Here is a 23119-nt window from a genome sequence, read left to right as displayed (position 1 = left end):
TAATGATGGGATGAGCATTTAACCCCATTAATTATGATGGGATGAGGATCCAGCCCCATGAATTAATGATGGGATGTGGCTCCAGCCCCATTAATTATGATGGGATGAGGATCCAGCCCCATGAATTAATGATGGAATGGGGATCCAGTCCCATTTAGCACTTTAATTAACGACATGGGTGAAGGTCCAGCCGCTTTAATTGACGGTGGGACGCGGGGCCAGCCCCGCTAATTGCCGATCCAGCCCCGTTCATTAGCTAATTGCCGATGCAGCCGCGTTAATTGCCGCGCCCGCGGGTCCCTGAGGGGCGGCAATGGCGGCTCCGGCCGCACCCCGACCCCGCCAGCAGGGGGCGCCACCCGCCCCGCGCATGCGCGGCCCGCGGCCCCTCCCGCCGCGCGCGGCCCCTCAGCGGCGCCCGCCATGTTCGCGGAGCTGAACGAGCTGCTCGGGGCCTCTCCGGAGCGCCCGGACGCGGTGAGAGGGCGCTGAGAGGGCGGGAGGGACAGGCCGGGGCCGCCGGGAGCGGCGGGGCACGCTGGGAGGGGCACGGCCTCCGCACACGGAGGCGGCGGCTGCGGCCGGTGCCAGAGCTGAGCCGCCTTCGGCCCTTCAATCTCCCGTTCCCGGCTCCCCGCCGCCCCTCACGGCTCCGGCTCCGACTGAGGAGCGGCCGAGCTCTGTGTCCGTGCTCCCGTGCGGGGAATAAACACAGAGCTGGACGTTAAATCCGCTGGCGAGCACTGCTCCTGACCAGGGAGCAGTTCTAGAGATACTTGTCCTTTAGGGCACTGAATTAATTAATGTAGCTTTTCCAGGGAGGTTTTGAGTTAATGAAGTCACGCAGGAACTAAACAGCCTCGCTGTTTCTGAGAGCTGTGCAGGTAAAATGTCAGTCATGGTATCCCAGAGTGGTTTGGGCTGGAAGGAGCCTCAAAGCTCATCCAGTCCCATCTCCTGTCCCGTGCAGGGACATTTTCCTCCATCCCAGGCTGCTCCAAGCCTTGTCCAGCCTGGCCTGGGACACTTCAGGGATCCAGGGGCAGCCACAGCTGCTCTGGGGATTTTCTATTTTAGGGCCTCCCCACCCTCCCAGCCAGGAATTCCCAATTTCCCATCCATCCCTGCCCTCTGGCAGTGGGAGCCATTCCCTGTGTCCTGTCCCTCCATCCCCAGTCCCTCTCCAGCTCTCCTGGAGCCCTTCAGGCCCTGCCAGGGGCTCTGAGCTCTGCCTGGAGCTTCTCCTCTCCAGGGGAACATTCCCAGCTCTACCAGCCTGGCTCCAGAGCACAGGGGCTCCAGCCCTGGAGCAGCTCCACGTCTGTTTTCCATCTGTCCATCCATTCCCCATCCTTTGCTGATGCTGGGGGTTGTCCTGACCCAGGTGCAACAACTTCCCCTTGGCCTTGTTGAACCTCATGAGGTTCCCATGGACCCACTTTGTTCCTCTGGATGCCCCATCCTTCCCTTTGGCATGTGACCACACCACCAGCTCGGTGTCATCAGTAATTATTAATAAATTATCCATGTGCTGCATGTTACTCCATGTTTTTCCTGACAGTTATGAGCTTAGATAATAAAAGCAAGTTTGGGGTAATAATTTATTTTATAAGTCTGAGTTTCCCATTTTGTCTCCAGTTTCCCCGCATTCCCTGCTACCAGCTTGTGATGGGAACGGGGGAGGTTTCTCCTTGATCTGGAAGGTACTTCTGAGGTCATTCCTTGTCAGGCTGGCTGGAGTGGGGCAGTGCTGCTCTGACGGGAATCGGTACTGAGGGGAATTTGGGATGGTGCCCTTGAGGCTCAGAGCAGCTCTGGGGAGGTGTTAGTAAAGGATAGTCTGGATGTGTGCAAAGTCCCAAAGTGGTGCCCGTGGGTTGCTGTTGGGTTTTTGATGCACCTGGAACACTAAGGGAGAAGTGCTTGGTGGAGTTTGTGCTGTGGAGAGGACGCTGGTGGTGGAGCTGTGGGATGAGTGGGAATAGGGCCATCCACGAGCTTGGTTCTGAGGCAAGGAGCTCACCTTGGTGTGAGCAGGAAATTCCACAGGGCAAAACCCCAAGGTTTGGCCTCAAGATGCTCGTTCTGAACTTGGCAGCTGGAGCAGGAGCCGAGCAGGGCTCTGTCTGTGAGGAATGCCCAAGGAATGCCCCCCAAGGAATGCTCCCTTGGGTTGAGTTGGGCGTTCCCATCCCACCGCAGGCTGTGGGCTCCCCTCTGTCCGGGTGCCACAGCAGGGTGGCAGGTGCCTGCCCAGGGAGCGCTGTTCCCGTGCTGGAGTGGGGAATGGCCTCCTGCAGTACTCGGGGTACTAAATGTGCTTTACTCTGGTGGTAAATGATGAGCAGTGTGTGTGCAGGTGCCCCTCGGCGGTCCCTGCAGCGTGCTGGGATGCCCAGCCGGGCCCAGTGCCGCCGTGTGACAGTGCCAGCCCTCTGCTGGCCTGACCTTGCCGGCGCTGCCATCGCCGTTTCCGCAGCTCCGCGGCCGGGCCGTGCCGCTTCCCGAGCTGACGGGAGCTGTCCCCGCGGGCTGCTGGGCGTGGGGAGCTGCTGTGGCTGTGCCCGCTGTGTCACCCTGCGCTTGTGACAGCCGCTGCTGCCCCGCCGAGGCGTTCTGGCGGTTCTGACAGGCAGCTGCAGCCTCTCCCTCACCCTGCAGGTGCTGAGAGCGTGAGGGCAGAGTGTGGGCAGAACGGGCCGGGGTTCATGGGGAAGGTGCTGCAGGAAGGCTTTGCCTTTGGAATGGTGCTGTGTGCTCAGAGCGACGAACCCCGCGGTGCCACCCCTTGGGAGCCAGCTGTGCTGACAGGGAGGGCACACGGGGAGCGCTCAGCCTGCTCTTCTGGGGGCTCTGGTGGGGAGCAGGAGGGATCAGAGCTGCAGAAGATAAACCCTGAACGTCTGGGTTTGTGCTCTTTGAGCACAGCTCTCCTCCATGGAGGGCACATCTTGGGGCGGTGTCCCTGTCACTGCAGTGTGTTATCCCATTGAGGCAAAGCCCTTTTTGAGGGAAGAGCTCTCACTCCAGCTCTCACTTCCCTGCCCTGGCCTCTGCTCTGCCTTCCCTGCAGTCATGTTCAATATTTGCTGTTCCATTCTCTCTGCTTTACGCATTGGGGAGTTTGTTCTGATGGACGCCTTGGGAATTGCCTGTGTGGAGATGGGTCGTTGCTGTGAAAGGCTTCTTCTGTTCCTGGGAGTAGAAAAACCTCCCACTTTGATAAGTTCTTTGTGCTTCCAAGCAGCTCATCTATGATTTGTATTGATTAAAGAAACATCCTGCCTAAGATTTTTAATGGAAACAAACACCTTGATGAGGCTGGGGCTGATAATGAGTGTGCACTAATGAACAGAATTAATTTCCTGCCTGATCAAAACAGGGTTTATACCTTGTGCTGAGAGCCCTGCTGCACTACAGAATTTTGGTGTAAAGGTTTTCTGCCTTGAGGGTAGTACGTTGGAAGTGAACCTGGAGAGAAGGACAGGAAGGGCTGTTTGGGCACAGGAGGAACAGCAGCTCTAGGAGTGCTGGCATTTGAAACACACTGGCAATGTTGGCTGTGGCATGGGGAGAATGGGCTGGGCATGCAGTGAGTGAGTGAGTGGCTGTTGTTCCCCTGCCCCTGGGAGAAGAAAGATGCCAGTGAACTGGGGGAGAGGGGCACAAGGCTGGGAGGTGGAACCTGCCCAGAACCCCCTTGGTGGTGTCCAGCACCAGAAGCTCTGTGTGGTGGCACCGGGAGCACCGTGCTGCGCGTCCAGGGAGGGGGTGGCACCTGCTGGGCACAGACCTGGGGGTGCAGCTGGCTCACAGTTGGGCACAAGTAGGGCCATGGTTCAGTGGTGAGCTTGGCAGTGCTAATGGCTGAGCTGGGTTCGTGGTTGGGCTTGGTGGGCTCAGAGGGCTTTCCCAGCCTTAGGGATGCTGTGGTTCAGATGCCTTCCTGTGGGCTGTGTCCAGAGGAAGTGCTGGCTTCCCTTTGTAAGCAGGCAGCTGGAGCTCTGCTTGTCCACTTCCTCCTCTGAGTAGCACCTGCAGAGTTCCTGCAGCTTGAGCCAACATCTTCTCTGCCAAGAGCGGTTGGTGCCCTCACCTTACTCTGTTGTTTTGCTGCTTCTTTTGCAGGGTAAATTCACCCTGCTGCGAGACACCCGGACAGATGGCAGCTTCCTGGTGCACCACTTCCTCTCCTTCTACCTCAGAGGTGGGTCAGCAGCAGCAGCAGCAGCAGCAGCACTCTCTGAGGCAGGGACACCTCAGAGGTTCCCTCAGGGCTGCTCCATGACCAGAGGGCAGTTGTGCAGAGTGGGAGTTATCTTCAGATAAACCCAAAGTTTGGCATTAGGATTTATGGGTCCTAGTCCTGACTTGTTCTTGGGACTCCTCTGTGTCCTTGGGTGCATCCCATAATTCTGCACCTTGTTTCATCATAGATTGTGGCAATGCTTGTAAATCACACAGGCTCTGACAGGGAGGTGTTCACTGCAATGCTCTCACTGCTTCCATTTTTATGATGTAATTACACATATCAGGACCAATTAACAACAGATAAACTCAGAGTGAGTCAAGAAACAAACAGCCTGCCAAGGTGTCTAATTACCTTTCTGGGAGCAGTTCCTCCTGTGAGTAACCTCCTGGCCCCTGCAGAGCAGGCACTGGACTCAGGGACTCCTCCTGCTGTAAATGGTTCAAAGAAACCAGAAGGCACTGCCTCAGGCTCTGCTGATGTCCTGCCCCGCAGCAGAGCCCTGGGCATTGGTGCTGCCCCACAGCAGAGCCCTGGGCATTGGTGCTGCCCCACAGCAGAGCCCTGGGCATCGGTGCTGCCCCACAGCAGAGCCCTGGGCATCGGTGCTGCCCCACAGCAGAGCCCTGGGCATCGGTGCTGCCCCACAGCAGAGCCCTGGGAGTCGCTGTCCAAAGCTGCCTGGGAAAAGCCTTCCACCCCTGGTGGGTGGGCTGCCCTGTGGGATATTAATGTGTCTCAGGGATATTAATGGGGGATATAATGTGTCTCAGGACAGCTGTGCTGGCTGTCACCTGCCCCTGTCCAACCTGGGTGCAGTTATTCCCTGTTTGCAGCACCCCCATCTTGTCCTCTTGGTGCCCAAAACCTTTGGGAGGTCTGAAGGTTCATCTGGGGCCATTGACTTGTTCTGCTTGAAATCCATGTCCAACAAACATGGTTATGTTCATAGCCAAACTGTGTTCCAGAATCACTTTTTATTTAGGTGTCTGACACGCTTCCCAGTTCTGTGTTTTTCCAGTCAAGGTCACTTGTGCTGTGAGAGCCAAAATGGGAATTTTTGGCATGTCTGTGGTTTCAGTAGTTCAGTGTCACAGCTGGCCCTTGGCCTCCTTACTGTCACACCATCAAACAGGGTCAGGAGGTCCCAGGCTGGCCTGGCACGAGGCAGAAATGGGCCTTACACTTTTTAAAGTCATCTTTTTCATCATTTCCCTCTCTTTTTAAACTAACATTTTCACTAATGCAGATATCCTCTAGAAGGGTGAAAACAAAGGAGAGTTTGTCTAGACCTGCATCTGAAAGCAAAGGAGAGTTTGTCTAGACCTGCATCACTTCAAGGTCCTTCCAGACAGATGTGTGGCCTGGCTGCTGTGATTTATGAGCTTTGATAATGTCAGCTGCAAGGTGGAACTGCTAATGTGTGCTTTTGTCTGTCCCCAGCTGGCTGCAAGGTTTGCTTTGTGGCCCTGCTGCAGTCCTTCAGCCACTACAGCATCGTGGCACAGAAGCTGGTGAGTCTTGGCATGGGTTCATTGTTATGGGTCCAGGTAGTTGGGTGGGAAGGAATGGGACTGGGGAGCAGGAACTGTGTGTTAGCCAATGTTTCCATGTCTTGATGGGGACAGTCAGGGTTGGTGCTCCTGTGATGGGGATAAAGAGCACTTTGGGGCAAAATCCTGGCTCTGAGGTGCCCCATGGCCTCTGCCCTGCCAAGGGCTGGATGGCTGCTTGCTTTGTGCTTGGAAGTGTTTGCTGGGGATCACTGCTCCCCAGACAGGCACAGACTGGTGGATGGAGGTTCCTTAATCCCCTGGAGAGGAAAATGCTGTGGTGTCAGTGTTCCCAGGACCCTTGTACCCCTGCAGGAGCTCCTGAGGTGACTTTGTGCCCTGTCCCCTGGTTCCTGCTGGGATGCAGGGCTGAGTCACAAGGACACCTGTGTGCCTCCTTGGCCTCTGGGCTGAGCCATCCCTTTGAGCTCTGTGAGGAGCCACAGGTAAGTTCCTAGGAATTTCCTTCCCATGCTGAGTTGGACAAGGATTATGTGTACTCTGAAATGAAGAAACAGAGACAAAGCAGGCAGGGTAATTCTGCATGTCAGCATATTGTCTGAGCTCCAAAGTGCTTCGTTCAGCTCTTTGTGCAACACTCCAAGGTGAAACGCTCCAGGTGGGAAGTGCAGGTGACCTTCCAGGGCTGAGGGGATGAGGGCTTGCACTGCTCCTCCCTCTGGTTCTGCTGTGAGTCCCAGCAGCCCTGCTGCTTGTCAAGACTCCCGGGTGCTGAGGAACCAGGTTCTGTATTCCCCACTGCAAACATGGTGCTGCTAAACCTGTATTTTATTTACTGCTCAGGTTTTACCTTTTGGAAGGAGATCAGCGGCCCGGGGTACACAGCAAACACGGTGCTCCCCCACGGAGCTGTAACTCCAGGTGTGGTTCCCCTGCTGAACAAAGCACCCCCAGGAGCACAGAGCTCTCCTGGCCTTTGTGGTGCAGAGAGGAGGAACTCGTGGGGGGAACTTGCTGAGTAGGGCAGGAAATGGGGCACAGCAGCCGCTGTGGGGGGAACCCAGCGGTGACATACGGGATCGCTGCCTGCTCCTGAAGTCAGGGTGTTTCCCAATGCCGAGATTTCCCGGTGTACACTTAATGGGAGCTGCTGACATCTCCCTGGCTGGCGGGCTGAGGAGCAGAGCAGGAGGATTAGCTGGAGCACACGTGCGATGCAAATGGGGCCGATTTGCTGTCTGATACTCGAACAAAAGGCGGCTGCCACAAAGGAGGTGATAAGCACAGCTCAGAGAAGCGCTGAGCTGCTTTCAGCTCTGAGTCACTCCTGCCTCGCAGCTTCATAGGTGCCCCTGTGGTCCTTGCTGTGAATTCCTCCCGAGCTCTGAGGAGCTGGAGGTCGCAACATCAGTTATTTATATCCAGGTTTCCATCACATTTTCTCTTTGCTTTTATCCTTCTTTGCACAGATGAACACGTTAGGCTCAGGGAAGGTGCTTCTCGGCAGGGTAGTTTCACTCCTAAATTTGCTTAAGTGGCTGCTGTAGGATCTTTACTGGAGAGCATTAGTGGTGTGGCCACAGGCCCAGGGCCGTGCCCATCCCCTGTGCTGGCGCTGCTGAGGCACCTCCAGTCCTGGGGGCAGATTTGTGATCCCCAGGTACAGGACAGAGCGTGTCCAGGGCAGGGGATGGAGATGGGGAAGATGCTGGAGCAGCCCGGGCAGCTGGGGGAGTTGGGAGACAACTCCCTGGCAGGAGGGGACACCCGGGGGGTTTGGGCTCTGCTCCCAGGGAACCCAAGGGTTACCAGGGGAGGTTCAGGTTGGATATTGGGAAAATTCCTTCCTTGGAAGGGTGGTCCAGCCCTGGCCCAGCTGCCCAGGGCAGTGCTGGAGTCCCCATTGGTGAAGGGATTTAAAAACCCTGTGTATGTGGCACTTGGGGACTTGGGTTGGTGGGTTGGGCTGGATGGTTCAGGGGACTTTTCCAGCCTCAGTGATTCTGTGATTGTGCCCTTAGGAAAGCCTGCACTTGGAAGAGCTTCAGAACTGAGCAGTGCCCCAGTTTCTGTTGGGAGCAGGGTAGTCCCAGCCCCAGGAGGAGGCTCCTGGAGCCAGGGTAGATTGTACAGTGACACTTGTAGTACTGATGTGTGGTGATAAAGTGAGTATTTATACACAGCTGAAGTGATGCTTCAGGGACTTGCTGCTTCCCCAGAGTGCCAGGTGTTACAAGTCCCAAACCACTTCCTTATGTGTTAGCTAAGTGCAGGGATGTGTCTTTACTTGCAGGAAAAAACTTCTCTGGCCTTTTTTGTGCCTGTGTCCTCTTTCCCTGAGGACTCACACTTCATTTTCAGGCACTGTCAGTGTTATTGGCCCTGACCTTGCAGAGAACATGCAGGGCTATATCAGGACAAGCAGCAGTAGGGCACCCTGCCAGGTTGGTGTTCCCACCCTCACTTGTACAAAGTTTGTTTTGTTTTACAGGAAAACCAGATTTGTCCCCATTTGATGCCCCTCTCCTGTTCCCTGCTCTGAGCTCACAGCTTGGAGGATTGGTGTGGCCTGATCACTGATGGCCCCACTTTGTCCCACAGCTGTGTTTGCTGATGAGCTCATTCCCCCTGCTTTGCACTCTCCCTTCCTTCTGTCCCTCAGACATTTCCCTTTCCCGCATGGAACGGCCAGTGGTGAGCAGCAGCTCTGCTCTGCGGGGCTGTCACTGCTGGCAGCTGGGGGCACCCCGCTCCAGCAGCTCCCCAGAGGGACAGCAGAGCTGAGCTGCTGCTGCAGGAGCACTGCTGGGCTGGCTCGATGGCTGGCAGCGTGCCAGAGATAATGTCCTGTGCTCCAGGGCAATGGAGCAGGATGCTGGCTCACAGTGAAAGCTGTCAGGCTGTCTGGGTGCTGGGCACTGCCCTGGCTCTGCTCTGGGGCTATCAGTGCTGGCTGTGCACTCAGGAAGGTGCCACTGGCCATTTCGAGCACTTATCCCACTTTCCCAGCTGTCTGATGCTCCTGTGCTGCTTCCAGAGGTCACACTGCCTGGCTGCCAGCAGGGGACAGGCAGAGGTTTGCTGTGGCAGGTGACTGCAGTGGGTGAGTTCTCTGGGACCTGTTCCCCTGCTGGAAAATGCAGCTGGACCTGCTGGGTCCATGGCATGGCACCGAGGGGGCTGAATTCATGGTCTGACACACAGGGACACACAGGCACCCTGTCCCTGGCTGCTGTGGCCCTTGTCTGTCACCCAGGCAGGCCCTGGTGTCACAGCACTGAGTTCCCTTCTGAAAGGGGGGGGGCACTTTTCTTGCAGGTCTGAGGTACAGAGACTGTGTGTGCAGGAAGAAATGGCTGAAGCAAAGGTAAAATCAGTTGCTGAATTATTGATATTAATAGTGAATTTAGTCTCAGCATTTCAGCAGGTTGCCAGTCCTATGGACTGCAGAAATCCCTGAGGGAATGAGGTATGTGAGGGAATGTGAGGCTGCTGTGCAGCCCAGCCCTTCAGCATGGCAGGTATTTATTTGCTGGCTGTTCCCTGCTCCTCACCTGCCACATAAAGGTGCTTCTGTCCTTGGCTAGGAAGTTTTCCATCGTGTGTGCTCAGGATTGCCCAATAATGCTGCTATTTCTGGAGCTGTTACTGAGGGGTAGTGCCCAAAAAAAATCTATTGCTTGATAGGGGAACTCTGAAGATGGAGTGAGCATTCAGGCGTATGTTCCTTCCCAGCTGAGTAGCAGGAAAATAGAGGAAGAGTTCTCAGGCAGCAGGATTCCCAGGGCTGGGAGTCCAAGCAGCTTCCATTTAAAGCAGGGAGCAGATGCCAGCAGATGGAGTTCAGTCAGGCCTCAGATTATTCTTAATATCCATGTTACAAAGTGATATAGTGCTGCAAAATTGAGCCTAGGAAGATAATCATGAAATAGTTTGGGTTGGAGGACACCTGAAAAGGTCACCTAGTCCAATCCTCCAGGAAATAATTGTACTGCACATGGCATGGAATCATTGGGGTTGGAAAGCCCTCAAGGGTCACTGTGTCCACCTATCCCCCAGCACTGCCAGTGCCACCCACAAGGCTTTAAATCCTCCCAGGGATGGTGACTCCTCCACTGCCCTGGCAGCCCCTGCCAATGCCTGGCCACCCTTTTTGAGAATAAACTGTGGAGAGTGAGAAGGTCCCCTCAGAGCCTCCTCTTGTCCAGGCTGAGCTCCCCAGCTCCTTCAGCCCTTGACAGGGCTTGGAGCAACCTAATCCAGTGGAAGGTGTCCCTGAAGGGGGATGGAACTGGATGACCTTTAAACATCCCTCCAACCCAAACCTTTGTAGAATTGTGTGATCTCCAGCTGAGCCTTCTCCGTGTCTGCTGCAGCTGGGGATGTCTCCGTTGGAGCTGGACATTCCCAGCACGTGGCTCTCCATTGGCCTCACCACCAGGCAGGGCTGTGAGCCAGCTGAGTTTGAGTCTGAGCTGCAGCCCCAGGCGTTTGTCGTGGTCCTCCTCCTCCTCCTCCTGCTGGTGGAGTCAGGGCTGCTTCCCGTGGGAGCCCTGGCCGTGGGAGCCCTGGCTGTGGGAGCCCTGGCTGTCTCTGCAGGTGTTGTGCAATGTGGGGATGCCAAGCCCACGGCGCTCTCCGGATCCAGGCTGTGCCAGGCTCAGCTGCGTGGGCTGTGCCGGGAGCCCTCATTGCAACAGATCTGGAGATAGTGACAAACAAAAGCTTTCACCTCCCAGGGAGGGAGGTGAAGGTATTGCTCACAGCAGGTCCTTGGAGAATCCTGGCCCGTTCTCTCCCTGCCTCTGCACACCAAGCTGGCTTCCCAGAAGGAATTCCAGCAGGTTTGAGCCCCCAAAGCACAGTGTGGTGTTTTTGTTATCTCCTGGCAAAGTACAGAAGAGTGAATGTGCCACCAGTGGCTGTAACAGAAGTGCCCTTTCGTCCCTGAAGCACTGACTTTATCTGCACATTTAGATAAGATTTGATTCGAACAAGAATGAAAATTTGGCTGTCCACCCCATGTGTGCACCATTTTCCATAAGTGTTCCCTCTGAAACCCAATGTTTTCCTCTCTGCAGGGAGTCAGTCTGGCAGCTGCCAAGGAGCGGGGACAGCTTGTCTTCCTGGAGGGCCTCAAGTCCTGCCTTGACCTCCTGTTTGGGGAGGAGGAGCAGCCAGGACAGCCCAGTCCTCTGCAGTTTCTGAGGTGAGCCTGAGCGTGGAGTGTTCCCCCTCTCATCTGCTGCCACCAAGGGCACCACCCAAGGTCCAGGACTGCCTCCTGCTGCCCTTTGTGCTCTCCTCCAAGGACTCAGCTGGACACCAAGGGAAGGGAAACACCAGCATTGTGCACATCCCCCTAAGTGTCCTGGCCTGTCCCTCGCTGCTGCTTGGGGGGGAATTCTGTCCCCCTTTCCAGAATTTTTGGGGAACTTTTACCCCCAGCCTCATTGCCAAGCATGTCACAGGTCTAGAACAACATTTATTTCAGCATTGCACAGGTTTGTGTCAAATGAAACACCACCCAAGTGGCTGTATTCCCATTTTTCATTATTTTGAGTTTTATTCTTATCCAAGAGAACAGTGCTGCTTTTCCATGCTGGCTTTTGGGTTTATTCCCATGCCATTTTCTCCCTGTTCCCTGGGAAGCTCAGCAGAGGCCAAACACTTCCCCAGCAGTGTCCCAGGCCATGCCGGACTGGGCTTGGAGCAGCCTGGGATAGTGGAGGGGGTCTGTGCCATGGCAGAGAGGTGGCACTGGATGGGCTTTGAGTTTCCTTCCCACCCAAACCATTCCGTGACCCCTGGAGCAGGGCAGGAGGGTTTCCCCACACGCAGGTATGAAGGAGCAGGGGCTGAAGGGCAGTGGGGAGGTGGCTGTCACAGCAGTGGGGCCACAGGGAGGGGACAGGCTGACGATCCCCGCTGTGGGTCAGTGGGTGAGGAGGGGGACGGGCGGTGCCAAGCCCCTGACACGTCCCTCATGTCTTGCAGCGGGGGCAGCTGTGACCTGCGAGCCCTGTTTGACTTTGTGCGGGTGTCCCTGAGCGCCACCGCCGGCGATTCCTGGAAGGGCCCCGTGCTGCTGGTGGATGACCTCAGCGTCCTGCTGAGCCTGGGGGCTGCCCCGGTGGCCGTGCTGGACTTCATCCACTACTGCCGTGTGTGTGTGTGCTGCCAGCTGAAGGTACTGCTGCCCTGGGCTCTGCTTGTGCACAGCCTCCAGAGCAAAGCCTGGCTTTGTCTGCTCTTTTCATCTGACCATAGTGAGGTTTTGGAAAGGCTGTGGCTGTCCAAGGAGTTCAGATCTTTGCTCTGGGCCACTCTTGGGAGTTGTGTGGGTCCCTGAGTACCTGCACAGGCTCCTGTTCAGCTGGATTCCTGGGAGATGCTGCCCAGGGAAGGGTTCTGTGTGTCTCTGATGTATGAACAGGGATTTGAGATGTAAAATGGAGGGCTTTGGAGCTCCTGGCTTTCCAGAGATCCTGACTCACATCCTTGTGTGGGAGGGCAGGGGTGGAAATGGGTTGTGTGAGGGGCTGGTGAGTCTCACAGGGGACAGAAATGAAGGATCCATTTGGGGCACACCAGCCCCTACTCCACCACCCTCCAGTGTGGCTGGTCCCCAAGGTGGGGTGATGATCTACAGAGCTGTCCCAGCGATGCGGGCACTCCTGGGAGCACCACAGCCAGGAGTGCTCACAGTCACATCCAAGCTGTGCCATCACAGGCAGTGTGCCCTCCCTTGGGCACTTCCCTGCAGGAGTGAGGAATGAGCCAGTGGTGCTGGGTGCTGTCACCCTGCGCTTCACACAGTACGGGGTGTTGGGCTCTATGTGCTGACAGGAATGATCTGCTTGCAGAGAGTATTTACCTCCAAAGAGCTAAAAAAGATGATCAACCACGCTAACACTTGCTATTTCTGTCTGAGGTGTTCTGAAGCCTTCAAGTACATTTTAATTGATTGAGAATTCGTGTTATTTTAAGTCACTGGTGACTTGCATGGGCTGAGGCAGAGTCTCTTGGGGTGGCTGTTAATAGAGTCGGTGTGTTGGGGAGGTGTTTGCTCCCTGTCAGAGCTATGAGGGTGTGAGCATTGCTGCAACCCTTTGGCCACCTCTTTATTTACCTGCTCTGAATTCAGTCAGTGCCATCTGCCCAGCCTGACAGACTGGTTCAGCCACTGTCTCCTCTCAAAGGCTGGAGGTATTTTTAGATTGCATGTTACATGTATGTATGTACACAATGTACAGTGAGCTCTTTGGTGTTTGTGTGTCACAGAATGGCCTGTGTTGGAAGGGACCATAAACATCATGTGTGCTGTGGGCAGGGACACCTGTGGTTTGGGCCCAGAGCTGGAGGCAGCTCTGCAGGGGGGTCTCACCTGGGTGGGGCAGAGGGGCAGAATCCCCCCTCCTCTGCTGGATTAGCCAGGGTATGGGGGATTCAGGCTGGGCCATGTCCAGCCTCTCCAGCAGCAGCTGCTGGTTATTTTCCCAGTGGAATTCAGACCAAGCTGGAGCTTAGATGGGATGTTTGTGAAAGCTGCTATTGCCACCCTCCCATCCTTCCCCCAAAGGATTAGGCCCAGCCAGGGGCTCATCCCTGCCTGCTGCTCCTGTTGCAGGGGAACGTGGTGGTGCTGGTTCACAGCAACGAGGATTCGGAGGATGAGGAGAATGAGCTGGTTGTGAACTCCCTGTGCCACCACAGCGACCTCATCCTGTGGGCAGAGGGGCTGGCCACCGGCTTCTGCAAGGATGTTCACGGGCAGGTGAGGCACAGCAGCGTGGACAGCTGGCACGTGTCCCTGTCACCTACAGCACCGCAGGCCCAGGGTTGTGGGAGACAGCCCAGGCTGCACTGTGGTTAAGGGTAATCCTGTGGGCACCAGGATCTGCTGGAGCACCCAGCTGTCACTCTGCTTCTGCAGGGATATTCAGGGACATGCTGCCACCTGGGACTCCCCACCTCTGGAAGCTTTCCAGGGTTTGTACAGCAGCTGCAGTGCAGGCTTCTCCCACCCTGGGGTGAGGGAAAACTCTTCTGGAAAGTTTCCCCAATGGTGCATCTGAGCCTGGCCTGTGGGGATCTCTGCAGGGCTGGGAGGCTGCTGGCACTGGTGTGATCCCTCAGCAGGGGCTGCCACCAAAGGCACAGGGACAGGCAGCTGCTGATGGATTATTTGTCAGTGATCACCCTTCCCTGCAGGTCAGCCAGAGGCATGGGGGCAAGGCTGCTCTGGTTAGCCAAAGGAACAATGTTCCTATTCCTTTCCCTTTGCAGATCAAGATAATCAAGAGATTGTCCTTGCGGCAGGCGGAGCAGGATCTGGTCCAGGTCTACCAGTACAAGATCCAGGACAGGAACGTCACCTTCTTTGCACGGGGGCTGTCGGCTGCAGTGCTGTGACACTGTGACACTGCAGAGCCTGGAGTGTCAGTCACTGCCTCTGCAGAAGCACCACCAGCACCTCTCAGGAGCAGCACAGTGAACTGACCCACGAGGGAAGCTCAGACACACCTGGTGCCAACGTGGGATCAGCCTGCCTGGGGCCTGCTGCATCCCTTTGTCCTCCCACCCCGTTCCCAACACACTCGGGCCAAGAAAGGGAGCAAGAACTTGCAAGAATGGCCCTTGGAGCATGTAAATACAGGCAGGGGGTGCCCTGCAGGCTGGGTGTGCCTTGCCTCACCTCTTCCGGTGTGCTGGGCCCAGCAGGCGGTGCCAGGCGGTGCCAGGCACTGCACGGAGGGAGCTGGAGCTGGCACGGGAGGAGATGACACACAGCGGGTGGAGCAGGGATGGTCCCGGAGCCTGGCGCAATCCTACCCTTGCTCCCAGCTCTGGCTGGCAGAGGTTGGGCCATCTGCCAGCTTCCCTCACTTGGTAAATGCACAGCTCTGTGTGCAGCCCTCACCTGGCTGTGCTGAGAGCTGGCACTGCCACGCTTTATCAAACCCTGCGGCTCCCCAAGCTCAGCCTGGCCTTTGTGGTTGGATAAACCCTCTGCGAGCCTGTGTCAGCCACTGCTTCCTCATCCCAAACCCTGACTAGCAGTTACATGGCCTGCCTGTGCTGAAGCAGGTTTTTTTATTAATAATCTCTAATTTCAGTGAGATAAGGGTGCAGTGATTGTGTAACCACGGATCTCTGGGTGGGAACTGCTCCCCACCTGCTCCTTGGCAGGGAGCAGGAATGAGCATCTCCCAGGCCTGGGTGAGGACAGAGCCTTCCCCATGGCCACAGGGGCAGTCCTGGGAGCAGAGCTCAGGCCTGGAGGTCTCCTGCTAGCTGCTCCTGCTGGGATATCCCATTTATCCTGGGAGATAAAAACATCCCACACGCTTGTGAGAGTCCAGAGCAATCTGCCAGGTCCTTGCAGCTCCAGAGCTGGGATAGCAGCTCTGGCAGTGGGACACGTTCCTGATTTTCACGTACACTCAGTGGCCCATCCCATGCTGATTTGTGCCCTTTGCCTCAGAGTTTTGGAGCCCTGGCAAGCTCAGGGCTGTGGCTGCTGATCAGTGACAGCCCAGGGAAGCCAGGCAGGCTCCAGGGATTGTGGCAAAGCCACAAGGCGGGAGGGGAGTCAGGCCATGTGTGTGCTAGAGGATCACTCATCCCTGGTGTCCCCTGGGCCTCTGTGTTCAGCTGTGGAAGTGGCAGTGCCCAGGGTCACTGCACTGTCACAATATGCAGAGGGAGGAGGAGAGGAGCAGTAGCTGCTGGCACTGCAGCAGCCTAAAGTGCATCTGTGACGGGCACAGAATGGTAAATAATTGGAGTAATGTCTGTAGGATTATCCTTGGAGAGATCCCAAATTCTGGCTCCCAGGCTTGAAACTGGCTGGGTCACTGTGTGACATCACTGCTGTGTGACATCACTGCTGCCTTCTGCCTCGTTCTTTATGCCATAACCAGTGCCTGGATCCCAGAAATGTGCTGAGGAGCCTGGGCCTGACCCCCCATGTCCCCATGCAGGGGGTGTTCCCCGGGCTCTGAGCCCTTTGGAAAGAGCCTGTCTGCCTGCACGGTGCAGTGGTGTGAGCTTGGACAGGGCCGTGAGCCCTGTGTGGGTTACTGAGTCACAGCCCAGCCCAGTGTCCAGCAGTGGCCTTGGCCAGCAGGCCATGACAGGACAGCTGTGCTGCCCAAGGCCACCGGCACGGCCGTGCTCCCGTGCTCTGGAGCTGACGCTGCGGGAGGGCAGCCCCAGAGTGGGTGGCAGGAATGGTGCCATCGGTGGCAGGACAGGCTGGCCTTGGCTGGGGTCAGCCACCAGCTGCGTGCTCAGCGCCCCGCCACGCACGGGCTGGGTGTGTGCCGGCCAGAGCTTGGGCAACGCTGGGGACTTGGCTGGGACTTGGCCTGAGGACTCAGCTCTCCAAGCAGGGGAGATCCCACCAGGGCTGGGCTGGTGCTCAGGGGTGCAGGTCCCTGGGAGAAGGCGGTGTGTTAGACTGGGAGAACTGCAGGCAGCTGGCTCTGTTGGTAAGCCTCAGAGTCTGGCAGCTGCAAGGAGGGCCCTGGAAGGGCTGTGCTGGGCTGCTCAGCCCCGGAGGTGAAGGAGCAGGGCATGTGTTTTGCAGCGTGTCAGCACGGTGCTGGCGGGAGAGCATTGCTGGAAGAGAAGGAAAGATCCCTTGGCCCTTGGACACCGCTTGCCCCTTCCCCTGGCGTGTGCCCAGAGCCTAACCCGCTTTTGTTCCCGGGAATCAGAGTCACCTCTGGCCCCTGCACGGAGCCAGGGTTCCCGCTGCAAGGCGCTCCCTCCCGAGGTGCTCTGCCCCGGGATGCTCCGGGGCTTCTGGTGCCCAATCCCCGCCATCAACGCCTCTTGTCCCTCGGGGGATGCTCGGGACTCGCAGCGCCTGACCCGCACATTCCCGCCACGTCCGGCGGCACGGGCCGGCTCCGCTCTGCCCCGAGGCCCAGCGCGGCCGGTGCCCGGTTCTGCTCGCGCGGCGCCGGCCGCCGCAAGGCCCGGTCCCGGTCCCCGCTCCACGTGCTCCCGCCGCGCTTCCGGGGGCGTGGCCGGTCAAAAGAGGGGGTGGTGATTGGGGCGTGATTATGCAAATGACCACGTATCTCGCACGGCTTGGGCGTGACCATGCAAATTAAGCCCATATGGGGGCTAATGTTCCTGGAGGGCGTGGCCGGAGGGTTGTGGGCGCGGCCACGCCGACGGCGGGGGGTGTGGCCGGCGTGCGGCGCTGCGCGCGCGCGGTGGGGCCCGGCGGCGGCGGCGGCGGCGGCGGGGGGAGGGCGGGAGGGGGTGGGAGAAACCGTCCTGCGCTAAAAAAAATTAAAAAAAAAAGGCCGGAAAAATCCCCCGCGCACGAAGCACGAGAGCCGCGGCTGCCGGGAGGTCAAAGGGCGGAGGTGAGGAAGGAGCCGCTTCCCGGTGAGGTGAGCAGGGCCCGGGCGGGCGGGGGCTGCGCGATCGGCAGTGGGAATAACCCCTCACCAGCCCTGCCCTGCCTCGGTGTCCCCTGGCGGGGGCCCGGGCCACGCTCCTTCCCCCGCACCCCGGCCTCCCTCCGGCCCGCATCGTCCCGCTTTTACCGGGCAGGATCGGTGAGGAGCGCGGCACGGGAACGCGGAGTGTTTTATTCCGGGTTGGTCGGTGCCTGGAGGATTCTGTGCCGGGGCTCTGGGGGACTGCTCTCCGTGCTGCCCGAGCCTGCCCTGCCCGTCCCGTCCCGCGGCGTGATCGCCGTCCCCTGCCCGGGAACCTGGGCACTGTTCGGGAATGGGCAGAGAGGGAGGAAGGGCTGGGGCCTCAGAGGTGCTGGGTGACCAGGGAGAGAGGAGAGAAGGGCTTGATCGCCTCTGCTGCAGGACCACGAGAGGGTTTGAGGGGAGGGATTACAGGGATGGAACGGTGGGACTGGGAATTAAACACTCCATGCGTTTGTACGGGGTCACTGAGCCCCCCGGAACCTGGTGGGTTTGGGTATGCTGCTCAGGGTTTTAGGGAAAGGATTACAGGGATGGAACAGGGAACGGTGGGACTGGGAATTAAACACTCCATGGGTTTGTACAGGGTCACTGAGCCCCCCGGAACCAGAGGGCTTTGCTGTTCTGGGTTTTAGGGAAAGGATTACAGGGATGGAACGGTGGGACTGGGAATTAAACACTCCATGCGTTGTACGGGGTCACTGAGCCCCCCGGAACCAGAGGGCTTTGCTGTTCTGGGTTTTAGGGAAAGGATTACAGGGATGGAACGGTGGGACTGGGAATTAAACACTCCATGGGTTTGTGCAGGGTCACTGAGCCCTCCGGAACCTGGTGGGTTTGGGTATGCTCCTCAGGGTTTTAGGGAAAGGATTACAGGGATGGAGCAGGGAACGGTGGGACAGGCAGTGAAATACCGCATGGGTTTGTACAGGTTATGAGCCCTTCAGAACCTGGTGGGTTTGGGTTTGCTGCTCTGGGTTTTAGGGAGAGGATTGCCGGGATGGAACATGTAAAGGGAGCAGTGGGACTGGAGTGAAATACCCCATGGGTTTGTACAGGGTCACTGAGCCCTCCAGAACCAGAGGGCTTTGCTGATTGGGGTTTTAGGGAAAGGATTACAGGGATGGAACACGTAAAGGGAACGGTGGGACTGGAGTGAAATACCCCATGGGTTTGTACAGGTCGCTGAGCTCTCTGGAACCAGGTGGGTTTGGGTTTGCTGCTCTGGGTTTTAGAGAAAGGATTACAGGGATGGAACATGTAAAGGGAGCAGTGGGACTGGAGTGAAATACCCCATGGGTTTGTACAGGGTCACTGAGCCCTCCAGAACCAGAGGGCTTTGCTGATTGGGGTTTTAGGGAAAGGATTACAGGGATGGAACATGTAAAGGGAGCAGTGGGACTGGAGTGAAATACCCCGTGGGTTTGTACAGGGTCACTGAGCCCTCTGGAACCAGAGGGCTTTGCTGCTCTGGGTTTTAGGGAAAGGATTACAGGGATGGAACAGGGAATGGTGGGACTGGGAATTAAACACTCCATGGGTTTGTACAGGTTATGAGCCCTCTGGAACCAGTGGACTTTGCTGCTCGGGTCTCTGGGGACCTGCCTCTGTGCTCGCTCAGTTATCTCACACCCCGAATAATGAACTTTGGGGTTCAGTCCAAATTTAGGAGTCAGGTTCCTCGTGTGAGCCAGAATGAATATCTTTACTTTTATCTGTAATCTAATGGGCAAGGGACTTTTGGAATGCTGAGGCAGTTGTGGGGCTCTGCTGGGGAGAATCCTGAGGAAAGGACTCCAGAACGATTTTGGCCTCAGTGCCAGAATTTCCTCAATGCAGCATCCACGTGTTTTTCCGGGTTGTTGAAAAGCAAACCAAGTTTCCTTTCATTCAAGGGGCAGAGATGAGGCGTGAGCTCCCTCTCTGTGAAAGCAGAGCTGTGAGGGCAGGACTAGGGTGGTAAATTTGGGATTACACGAGCTGTTGTGTAATGCAGAAAGCAGATTAGCTGGGATTGGGAAGAGAGGAAAACACCCCGGGATGTTCCCTGAGTGTGTGGCACAGCTCCGTGTTTCCAGGTACAACTTGGCATGGCTTATTTTTCCAATCAGGATTTAAATATAACATCCCAAAAGAGCCCTGAACAATCAGGGTTTGTCTCAGGAGCATTAAAATAGTATTTTAAGTGTCAGAATCCTATGATGAATGAATTAGTCAGGCTCTCCCTGAGTTACTCAACACTGTTTTCAGTCAGGGGGTTGCTGGGCCTGTCTGGCGTCAGAGCTTGGATCATTATGCACCAAAAACTCCTTTTTTTTTTTTTTTTTTTTTTTTTTTTTTTTTTTTTTTTTTTTTTTTTTCCCTCTCTGATGAGAATTTAAAAAGTAGAACAGGTACAGGTCGAGGAACAAAAATAGCATTACCTGCCTGCAGTGGAATGTAGTCGGTGAGGAGCAGCAGCTCCTGGGAATCCTTTCCAGGCCAGGCAGGTGCAGGCTCCTTCCTCTTCCTCCCCTTGCCCAGGGGCTCTGGGGCACAGGGGGCACAGTCCCTGTGCTGGGCAGCACCGAGGGACTGCTGGCACTTGGGGTGGTGGGACTGGAAGGAGGGCTGGAGGCAGCTTTGATATCTGTGATTATAATTGCTCTGAATCCCCTTCTCCCCCTGGAGTGAAGGGTGCATTGAAGGGTGAGAAGGAAAAGCTGAAGGAACTGAGCATTTCTGTGGTGGTGCAGCTGCTGTTCCTGTGTCTGGGGGGGTCACTGCTCACATCCAGGATACCAGGACAGGGAGCAACAGGGAACTGAGGGTGGCTGTCTTGGAGGGAATCTTAATTCATGTCCTCAGGTGAAGACCCAGCTCCAAAGGCTCAGAACAGCCTCGGCCTTTTGGCATAACTGGGAAAAAGTAAAGTTCTCCTCCCAGGAAAAGAGTGAATTCAGCTGGAGTGAGAGCGTGGTGGGCAGTGGAGAGGGGAGCAGGATTGCAGTTCTTAAATCTGAATTAATCTTGTATGGAGCATTGTGATGAAGGAATAATAGTTGGTTTGTGTACAAAGGACAATGTCCCAGTCAGACTGGGGGACTTGCTGCCTCACAGAGGAGTTTTGGGATGGTTTCTCCATCTGGAAGAAAGAGTGCAGTGATTTCCTGGGCCTGGCCTCCCAGCTGGTGGTGATTAGAAAGGAAAATGTTTGGTTGTGTGTGCTGCTGGGGGTGCCCAGTGTCCCTGCTCGGGGCTGGCAGCCCTGGCACGTGGTGTGCTCAGCCCTGCTGTGACCCAGAACCTGTGGAAAGCCAATCCCAGGCAGGTGCATCACCTTACAGCTGCCGTGTCCCTCTGGGGGCCCTTTGCAAGCCCCAGGGTCTGGGGGTGCAGCCTCCTGAGCCATGGGAGCTGTTCTGAGCAGAGCTTTGGGGTTATTTCTGAGGGAGCCATGCAGAGCAATGCTCAGGGTTATGTCTTCATTTCTGCTTTTTATTGCATGGATTAATGGTCAGGGTTTGTCTCCCTTCTGTCATCCTGCACATCCTGCCTGTGAGGGCATCCCTGGTGATGCCATGCCTGACACCAGAGCTTCCAGAATGCCAGAGTCAGGCTGGAGCTCTGCTGGGTCTGTGTGGAAACGGGAACGTGCTCCCCAGAGAGCCAAGGGCACACTTCTGCTTCCCTGCCAAGTCCAGGGGTTGTGGAAACCCTTCACTGCCCAGGAGCCCAGCTGGTGCTGCACCCCAGCCCTCCCTCTGGAGAGGGAACACTCCTGGTTCGTGTTTCCACAAGGTGTTTTTGGGAAACGATGGTGCTGAAGGGATAAACTGAGCGTGACCCAGCTCTAATTTCAGTCCCTCAGGAAACCCCTGGCAGTGCCAGCTGGGCTGTGCTGCAGGTGGGTAAAGGTGCTCAGCAGGTATTTCTGAGGGAGTTTGGAGGGGTTTTCTTCTAGGAGAAGGCAGATGGACCCTGTCTGGGCTCTGGGTCTGGAAAATGCAGAGTTCTGCTCGGAGGGTTTATATGGATTTTACCTGGGAGGGTTTTGGGAAGCTGCTGTCTGCTCCTGGCACAGCAGGGCTGGGAAAGCAGCTCCAGTTCCCTCCACAGACAACGTTTGCCCATCCTGGGCACCCCTGCAGGTGTTGCTGCCCTCTCTAACTGTCCCTGTGGGTGAAGCATTTCTGGTGGCACATCCCTTAAAAAGAAATGCAGAGAAGGTGCAGGTCAGGTGTTCAGGCATGGATTTGAATTTTGTCTGTTTCAGAAATAAACACCAAAGCATGCAGACAGAATGGGTTTGCCTGCATTAAACAGGCTGGTTTGGGTTTGATTTCCTGATATTGATCATTGACCACCGATGCTGATTTCTGTGCTGAAGGAGAGTTTTGGGGCAGGAAATGTGTCCTGTGCAGGGAGAGGAGCCCCAACCCTGGAGAAAGGAGCAGGATCAGCTCAGATCCTGGTTTGCTGAGGTAACTGGGGAAGAGTGTGAATCTCCACTGGGCTCCTTGGGATGGTGAATGGATGGGCTCCAGGTGCTTCCCTGGCAGACTTTGCCTCACAAAAGCAGAGCTGGAGCTGGCCAGGAGTCCTTGAGGTGCTGATTTATCTTCAGCGCTCCTGCAGTCAGGGTGATTCTAACCCAGAGGTGTTCCCATTCCTCCTTTGAACAGCAGCAAGGCCACAAAGGGAGGATTAAGATAAAAATCAAACCTGACCCTCAGAGGGCATCAGGGACACGCATTATTCTGGGAATGTCCTCGTGGCAAAAGGTGGTAAAGGAAAGAACAGAGAGCAGAACTTGATGTGTGGCATGCCCAAAACTGGAGTGTTCAGCACCTTTTGACTCTTGGTGAGCAACTGGTGCTGGTGGCAGGCTACAAAAAGGAAGAGCAGCTTTGCAAGCTGTCGTTTCCTGGAGGGATTTCTGTGTGCTCAAAGCACGGACTAAAAAAGACCCGAGAGCTTCAGGAGGCATCTTTGAGACATGGAAAGTCAGTGATGTTCCTGAAGCCTGGAGCCGTTGGGACAGTGGGGAGGAGTGCTCACCCCAAAAGCCTGAGCAGGTGGGACATGGCTGGCAAGGAGCAGGAGTGCAGAACGGCTGGTGCTGCTTTGCACAGGTACTCCTTGGCAAGGTGAGCCTGCTCTTTCCAGGATGGGGTACCAGGGCAGTTTCTGGCTGCAGGAAAGCAGCTGTGGCCATCAGTCCTCTAAGGTTTGATTTTTATCCAGAGTCTTGAGTAGGTGCAATTGAAACAAACTCCAAGCCTAAGAAGGTGCCAGTCTGTGATGAATACATGAATGTATTCAGAGCAGCAGTGACTGCCTTGTTAATGGGCCTGGGTGTTCTGAGGGGGGCTCTGGGGGCTCACTCATCACTGAAGTGCCAGAACAAACTGTGCACATTCAAGTTGTAAATGACATAAAGCAGGCAAGGGCTGCACGTGTGAATCAGGAGTGAGAACTGGCTTTGAGCAATTAAACATGGCCTGAAATTGGGCTGGTGGTGAGGAAGGACAGTGGTGAGGTTGAGGTTAAAGCAAAACTAGCCAGCTGCAGGCATGAGGATAATTGATGAGGTGTAATCCCTAATTGAAGGAGCCTGGTGACCTCCTGTGTGTGTGGGAAGGGGCAGGTGAAAGTCTGAGCGTGGAAATTGCTGCTGGTGGCCTTGGCAGCACAGTGGGATCAGTGGGACTCCAGGGGCTCCTCCAGCCTCAGCAATCCCACGGCTCCACATCCCCCTCTGGGGCTGGCAGAAAGGGTTAAATAGCAGGGAGGGGACCAGGGAAAACCAAACCAAACCCTGTGTGACACCTGTGGGCATTGCTGCGACTGCTGAAGAGCAAACTGGATAAACGTGTGTTGGGAGTAACTTGGGCAAAGCTCGTGGTGCT

The 23119-nt window shown here is 56.2% G+C and overlaps 2 protein-coding genes across 3 annotated transcripts in view; both read left to right on the top strand.

Annotated features, from left to right (window-relative positions):
- The first annotated feature begins 396 nt into the window (after window positions 1-396).
- On the top strand, window positions 397-15652 carry ELP6 (elongator acetyltransferase complex subunit 6). Its single transcript, XM_063166079.1, has 7 exons — window positions 397-477; window positions 4129-4207; window positions 5693-5763; window positions 10845-10972; window positions 11761-11953; window positions 13394-13540; window positions 14053-15652. The coding sequence occupies exons 1-7, from the start codon at window positions 424-426 to the stop codon at window positions 14176-14178; spliced, it is 798 nt and encodes a 265-aa protein (XP_063022149.1). The 5' UTR covers window positions 397-423; the 3' UTR covers window positions 14179-15652.
- Window positions 15653-17047: 1395 nt separating this feature from the next.
- Window positions 17048-23119, top strand: part of SCAP (SREBF chaperone) — a 59169-nt gene continuing 53097 nt past the window's right edge. The window contains exon 1 of one of the 2 annotated variants that reach the window (XM_063162228.1): window positions 17048-17177. The gene's annotated coding sequence lies outside the window, so the exon portion shown is untranslated. The remainder of the gene's footprint in view (window positions 17178-23119) is intronic. The other variant, XM_063162144.1, reaches the window with a different exon arrangement.

Source organism: Melospiza melodia, chromosome 1, assembly GCF_035770615.1.
Source record: "Melospiza melodia melodia isolate bMelMel2 chromosome 1, bMelMel2.pri, whole genome shotgun sequence".
Taxonomy (NCBI): Eukaryota; Metazoa; Chordata; class Aves; order Passeriformes; family Passerellidae; genus Melospiza; species Melospiza melodia.
Note: the sequence above shows the minus strand (reverse complement) of the source record. Positions and strands in the feature narration are given on the sequence as shown.